At 38.5% G+C, this 7,162-nt stretch overlaps 2 protein-coding genes across 4 annotated transcripts; one reads left to right on the forward strand and one right to left on the reverse strand.

Moving 5' to 3' along the window:
* Nucleotides 1-410: 410 nt before the first annotated feature.
* On the reverse strand, nucleotides 411-1,790 carry LOC107670208 (BET1-like protein). The gene is made up of 4 exons (XM_016462731.1): nucleotides 1,550-1,790; nucleotides 1,225-1,310; nucleotides 1,086-1,142; nucleotides 411-1,002 (listed from the first exon to the last, which is right to left on the reverse strand). Exons 1-4 carry the CDS (start codon nucleotides 1,569-1,571, stop codon nucleotides 835-837), a joined length of 333 nt encoding a protein of 110 aa, XP_016318217.1. The 5' UTR covers nucleotides 1,572-1,790; the 3' UTR covers nucleotides 411-834.
* A 121-nt stretch (nucleotides 1,791-1,911) lies between these two features.
* Nucleotides 1,912-5,613, forward strand: LOC107670205 (ATP-sensitive inward rectifier potassium channel 11-like). 3 transcript variants are annotated; one of them, XM_016462725.1, is made up of 7 exons: nucleotides 1,912-1,962; nucleotides 2,773-2,963; nucleotides 3,080-3,316; nucleotides 3,420-3,689; nucleotides 3,966-4,035; nucleotides 4,626-4,763; nucleotides 4,911-5,613. In XM_016462725.1, exons 2-7 carry the CDS (start codon nucleotides 2,805-2,807, stop codon nucleotides 5,336-5,338), a joined length of 1,302 nt encoding a protein of 433 aa, XP_016318211.1. In that variant the 5' UTR covers nucleotides 1,912-1,962; nucleotides 2,773-2,804; the 3' UTR covers nucleotides 5,339-5,613. The 3 variants fall into 3 exon arrangements, with proteins under 3 accessions (XP_016318211.1, XP_016318212.1, XP_016318213.1); XM_016462726.1 differs by having other exon boundaries at nucleotides 3,966-4,028; nucleotides 4,619-4,763; XM_016462727.1 differs by lacking the exon at nucleotides 4,626-4,763 and having other exon boundaries at nucleotides 3,966-4,173.
* Nucleotides 5,614-7,162: the final 1,549 nt, after the last annotated feature.

The raw sequence follows: 7,162 nt of genomic DNA on the forward strand, positions 1-7,162 counted from the left end.
TTATATTTAAATGCTTAGTTTTAAACATTTCTCAAAAACCTGTTATATTTAACATTATTTTTCTAAAATAAGTATGGAGTTGATTCATTCCAGTTAATGTTAATCTTAAAAATTACTCACTATAATAAAGTGAATTTTTACATTTACTTTAAAAATAAAGATTTCACCTCAAAAAGACATGTGAACCACGACCTGAACATTTAAGAATTATATTAAAATTATACTACTTTTACTTAAAATAAAAGTATGAAATATCAATCAGATGAAAGGAAACATGGCAGGAAGACCAGATATATCCAAAATAGTTAAATGAACATCATGTAAGGACAATACAATACAATTTTATTTATATAGCACAATTTAAAAACAACCAAAGCTGACATTGTTTATCCAGGCTGGATAGAAAAGCAAAACCACAACAGAGGCATTTGCATTTAAAATCATTTTAATGTACATAATTATCAAAAAAGTATTACCTACATTTTCTTACATAATCTACAATGATAAAAATATAAAGCATTGAAATTGAAAAAATAAAATGTTTTTAATTAATTTGAAACAAAACAGCAAATATTGGTCCATGGCATGTTACTTTCGATTATGAATAAAAATATACACTGAATAGACCACTTTTGATAGTATAAACAAAGCGTTTGCTTTAATAAAGTTTAATGTGATCAATCATCCTCAAACCGCAGTCGTTCCTCTTTTATATTAATGGGAAGACATTTGCTGAACACTTCACTGAAATCACCTCATAAAAGGATCAAACAGAGCATCCAAAAATTCTCATAGAACTGAGAAACCTGTTCTAAAATATCAGCAAACGACCCATTAGTTCTGGATCCGTGAAGCTAGATAGTACAGCAGGAAGAAGGCCACAACCAAACCGGCAGACACGTAACACAAGATCTTTCGGTTGTCTCGGCCGGATCGTACCATTGTGGAAAACCTCTTCACGCTTCCAGTCAGCAGGCCAGTTGCACTGAGAAAATTAGAGTCCTGCGTAAACAAGGATGTTAAACACATGATGAGTTACACCCATTTCACTGCAAACACAACATCAGCACTTTCAAAACACCAACCATGCCATCCAAGTAGCTATTCTGGTCCTCAGCCTCTTTGTCAATGTCATACGCCAGCTGTGAATGAGACCAAAGACATTTAAATGCCACAAAATGACAGCTCTAATTTCTTTAATAACATTATAGAAGTCTGACTTACAGATTTGAGTCTAGAGACTTTACCGGCCAGATTTTCTGCCATCAGCCTGTTTTCAGCGTCCAGCATGTCATCCACAGCACCATGTCCTGTCAAAGACACAAAATTAACTGTGATTAAGCCTTTTTGACATAAAGTGCACCAACATGATTTCATATCTGACCACTTTCATTTTCGAGTTTACTTGCACTGGCAACATCAACAATAAATGTTATTTTTTAGACCAAAGAGGCATCATAATATTTTAATATTAAGTGGAGATTCTAATAAAATAGCTGAAATTAAAATATGACTGTATATTATATGAAAACTGCTACGTGTCACTTACCTCGATTCCACGGATCAGCCATCTTTAAAGAGCTAATCAGCTAACAACCCCGAAAAAACACTCTTAAACACGCCGAACAGCAGTACAAACTATTAGTTTTAACTGTAAATAACGTCTTAAACAAAAGCTAGCACATATACGTTCAGTAAAATTGTTGACAACTGTAAAACAGCGCGCATTTATCACGAAGCGAACCGCTGACCAGCGAAGCGGCGTACAGTAGCCGCTGGGGATTGTGGGATATGTTTGTCCGCCAGTCATTCATTTTTCTATCATAAGGACTCTGTCTGATTGCATAAGCTTCCTAGCCAGCCATCTGCTTGGGGTTGCTTTAAACGTTTTGTTCGGCTAATATTATTATTTTTTTAAATGACATTGATATGAAATAAACGGCGCGTGTCACTGTTGTGCTGGTAAGCATCTTTATTTTATAATGCATAACCTTGATTATGCGGTCATCATAACGACGAGTAGCAAAATGCAATAACGGATGCATAATTAAATTTGATAATATTTGCATGTATAACTGCGCGTGTGCATTTTGTAGTGAAGATTAAATTAAATATATTTTCGATTGCCCTGTATTTGAAGTAGATATATTCGCAGATACAAAACAACAAAGGTTTTAAGGTGATTATGGTGATTTTTAAATATAATTAACTGTTTTAATAATGATGTTTTAACAGGAGTGCAGTTTGTGATTTTTCAGTGCTTGTGTCGAATGATCACATCCAAGATCTTTATACAATGCACTGAATGACTTTAAAAGGCATTTAAATAAGGCTTTTAAAGTAGTAAAATGTGCGAAGTTCAATTGAAATTATGTACCAAGCGAAAGAGGGACAAACCTTTCTGAAATTTCAATTAAACGTATTTACATGCTATAATTTAATTTTAAACACATTATATATTATACTAGAACATTTGATTAGTTTATTAGTTCTATTACATAAATCCGGTTTCATTGATGTATGAACGACAAATATGCACCACGTTAAGTTTATTATTTTCTTGAAACGGTGTAATTCAACTTGATGATACATAACCTTAAATATAGGCCTAAAAAATGTTTGAGTTTAGGTGGGAAAAATGTAAATTTAATTGTGACATGTATTTTTAATTAAAAAGTGTTTTAAAGACAACCCCTTAATGCAATGTAAATTTTCATTTAAAATTAGTGTATTTAATTTATATATCAATTTCTTTGTATTTGTTTTTTGTAGTGTGGAGCACCAATCAGCCACAGATTGTCATAATGCTGGCCCGCAAAGGCATTTTGGCTGATGGTTTCCTGTTGACACGACTCGCTGAGGATGCCACACAACCCAGTCGCATCCGGCCAAAGTCACAGAGGGCGCGTTTCATCACCAAGAGCGGGTCGTGTAATGTTGCCCACAAGAATATACGAGAACAGGTGTGTTGCCCAAATGAACCAAGCAAATGTTTAAATTCACTCACATATTGTAGTATAATGTGTTATTAGACAACAGATGCAGTACACTTCATTGATTAGATACTGTTGCTTCTCAGGGCCGGTTTCTCCAAGATGTTTTCACCACCATGGTGGACCTGAAATGGCAGCATTCTTTGCTCATCTTCACTTCGGCATTCCTCTGCTCCTGGATGCTCTTTGCCATGGTGTGGTGGCTTTTAGCGTTCGCTCATGGCGATCTGGAGCCTCGAGATCCCAACGAGCCTGGACCTGTGCCGTGTGTCACTTCCATTCACTCCTTCACGTCTGCTTTTCTGTTCTCCATTGAGGTGCAGGTAAGGAGCAATCTGGATGGATTTGAATCCAATTGTTGACCCACTGAGGTCCAAATGGCTGAGCTTTCTGAACCTGTAATATCAGTCATTTCTGTAATATCAGGTGACTATTGGTTTTGGAGGACGAATGATGACGGAGGAATGTCCACTGGCCATCATAGTCCTCATTATCCAGAACATTCTGGGCCTGATCATCAACGCCATCATGCTGGGCTGTGTGTTCATGAAGACAGCTCAAGCCAACCGGAGAGCAGAGACCCTCATCTTCTCCCGTAACGCAGTCATTGCCCCGCGGAATGGCCGACCAACGTTCATGTTCCGTGTCGGGGATCTGAGGAAGAGCATGATCATCTCAGCCACAATACAGCTGCAGGTGACAAATATCTTCTACTCTCTGAAAAACAAAGGTTCTTTATTGGCATCTATGGCTCCGTGAAGAACCTTTAATATCAGTGGAGCCTTTCCATTGGAGAAAAGGTTCTTTAGATTTTTGAAATGTACTTCAGAACTGTTCACTAAATGGTTCTTTGGGAAACCAAAAATCAATGTGAAAACCTTCCTTTTGGAACGCTTATTTGTAAGAGTGTGGCTCTTCTGTCCAAAACGTCTTGAGTTGAATTCCACCCTAATCTTGATTTCCGTTATTCAGGTGATTCGGCGGACAGTGACTGCGGAGGGTGAGGTGATTCCTGTCTGTCAGCTCGATATCCAGGTGGAAAATCCTCTCAGGAGCAACGGCATATTCCTTGTCTCTCCACTTATAATCAGTCACACCATTGACAGAGGAAGTCCGCTGTACGAGATCTCAGCGCAGTCACTGGCTACCGAAGACCTGGAGATCATTGTCATTTTGGAAGGTGAATGGAGTGCACTTCTCTTTATTGTAATCATTTTGAATTAATAATAATAATAAATTAATTTCAGTCATTTCTAAACTGAAAATAATTTGCTGCCTGTATAGCTCACTAGGTTTTGACAGCGAGCCGATGTGTCTGTTCTACCAGGTGTTGTGGAGACCACCGGCATCACCATGCAGGCCCGCACATCCTACACGCCAGAGGAGATCTTGTGGGGTCGGCGTTTCGTCTCCATTATGACGGAGGAGGATGGGCGCTACTCAATTGACTACTCCAAATTTGGAAACACCGTCCCCTTCCGGATGCCGGCGCTCAGTGCTAAGGAGCTGGACCAGACCAGGGGCGTGCAGGACAGCGGACCCCATGAGGGTAAACCTCAGGGCTGGGGGCTGGTGAGGGCGGGACGAGGCGGGGACAGGAGGGGCGGTGTCAGCTCGATATCCAGGTGGAAAATCCTCTCAGGAGCAACGGCATATTCCTTGTCTCTCCACTTATAATCAGTCACACCATTGACAGAGGAAGTCCGCTGTACGAGGTCTCAGCGCAGTCGCTGGCTACCGAAGACCTGGAGATCATTGTCATTTTGGAAGGTGAATGGAGTGCACTTCTCTTTATTGTAATCATTTTGAATTAATAATAATAATAAATTAATTTCAGTCATTTCTAAACTGAAAATAATTTGCTGCCTGTATAGCTCACTAGGTTTTGACAGCGAGCCGATGTGTCTGTTCTACCAGGTGTTGTGGAGACCACCGGCATCACCATGCAGGCCCGCACATCCTACACGCCAGAGGAGATCTTGTGGGGTCGGCGTTTCGTCTCCATTATGACGGAGGAGGATGGGCGCTACTCAATTGACTACTCCAAATTTGGAAACACCGTCCCCTTCCGGATGCCGGCGCTCAGTGCTAAGGAGCTGGACCAGACCAGGGGCGTGCAGGACAGCGGACCCCATGAGGGTAAACCTCAGGGCTGGGGGCTGGTGAGGGCGGGACGAGGCGGGTACAGGAGGGGCGGCGGCCGGGCCTGCGATGACATGGCAGCCAAGCCTTGGTACGTGCCAGCGGAGAAGGAGGAGGAGAAGAAGGGGCAAAAGAAAACAGTGAAACTTGAGGAAATAGGCAGAGAGATTGAAGAAGAAACAGTGGAGGACATGAGCGATTAGAACAAAAACATTTATTTGGTTTTTCAGGTATGGAAAGTAGAAATAACCTAGAAGTAACTGGTAACTAGTTCACTTAAAGTTATAGTTCACCTACAAATGAAAATTCTGTCATCATTTACTCACCCTCATGGCGTTCCAAATTCATAAGACTTGTATATCTTCACAAAACTTGGAGTAAACCGTTTGATTCTTATGGATTTGATTAATAGCAAATCCTTTTTGGTTCTTCTAAGTTTTGGTTTCCTGGACTTTCAATGGAGGGACAGAAATCTTTCAAGTTTTATTCAGAATAACATAATTTGTGTTTCGAAGGTTAACCAAAGTCTAATGGGTTTGGAACAACATGAGGGTGAAGAAATGATGACACAATTTCCATTTTTTTGGAGAACTATCCCTTTAATATTCAAGAATATTACACTACACATGTTTTGTAAACTGTCAAAACATGGACAACTGTGGCATTGTTTACGAATACCTCTGAGAATTTCTTGTAGATTTTGTCCTTTTCTGCCAGCAATATAATGAATTTTAGGATTGTTTTAACAGAAAAATGTGGTATCTTGGCAGTACTAGTCAAGATATGGACCATAGTTAGGGTAGATGCCATAATTCATTCAGTGAGAATAAAAAGCAGGCTGTGGGGGATAGAAGTACAGTCAACGGAGACAGCTTTCAAGCTGTGAAATTAAACACGATGACCAAAAACCTTAACTCTGCACAAACTGTTTTAACAGACTGTTTCTATCCACCACAGATTAGTTTTTTTTTATTCACGTCAAATTAAATATGGCATATACCTCAATTAAAATGTATTACTGCTGCTAAAGCAAACATGTGGCAGCTGTATAAAATTGTATGTTGGGTTTTGATACCATGAGCCCTTTTAAAAAATATTCCAGTTCATTGCCTTTTTGTGTTCTAATCTTGTTTTATGAGATGTGATGTGTTTATGTAACTTTTTTTTTTAAAGGGATAGTACACCCAAAAATGAAAATTCGGTCATTTACTAACTCTCATGTCATTCCAAACCCATTTTGACTTTCATTCTTCTGCTGAATGTAAAAGAAGATATTTTGAAGAATGTTGGTAACCAAACAGCTTTGATTTCCATCGACCTATAGTATGGACAAAACAACAACAACAATGTAAGTCAGTGGGAACCAAAACTGTTTAGTTACCAACATTCTTTAAAAGAAGATATTTTGAAGAATGTTGGTAAATAAACAGTTTTGGTTCCCATTGACTTCCATTGTACAAATAGAAAATACAGTGGAGGTCAATAAGAAATAAAACCGTTTGTTATCATTTACTCACCCTCATGACATTCCGAATCTGTTTTTTTTTTCTCTGTGGAATAAAAAAAAAAAAAACAGTTTTGGTTTCCATTGACATATATTGTTTTTATCCATACAATGGAAGCCAATGGAAACCGAAACCATTTAGTTACCAACATTCTTCAAAATATCTTCCACATTGCACAGCAGAAAGAAAGTCATACAAGATTGGAATGACATATGGGTGAGTAAATGATGGCAAAATTATAATTTTCGGATGGACTATCCCTTTAATGTGGCTATCATAGTTGTTTAGTGTGTAAGTGTTGAAATATTGTTTACATTGCGTGGGCTTGTGCAATTGTGTTGTGAACTAGAGGACCCGAACCCCTTACATACATACCTTCACGTTTGTGTCCTATTTAAATGTGAAAATTAGGGAATACATTCCATGTTGATTTAACAGTTTACATATCAGTGAGTTAATTTATTTTGTGTATTTCACATATTTAATAAAGCATATGACATTTTATATATCTGACTGAAGGAA

This window comes from Sinocyclocheilus anshuiensis, unplaced genomic scaffold (assembly GCF_001515605.1).
Source record: "Sinocyclocheilus anshuiensis isolate Anshui unplaced genomic scaffold, SAMN03320099.WGS_v1.1 scaffold624, whole genome shotgun sequence".
In the NCBI taxonomy this organism is placed as follows: domain Eukaryota; kingdom Metazoa; phylum Chordata; class Actinopteri; order Cypriniformes; family Cyprinidae; genus Sinocyclocheilus; species Sinocyclocheilus anshuiensis.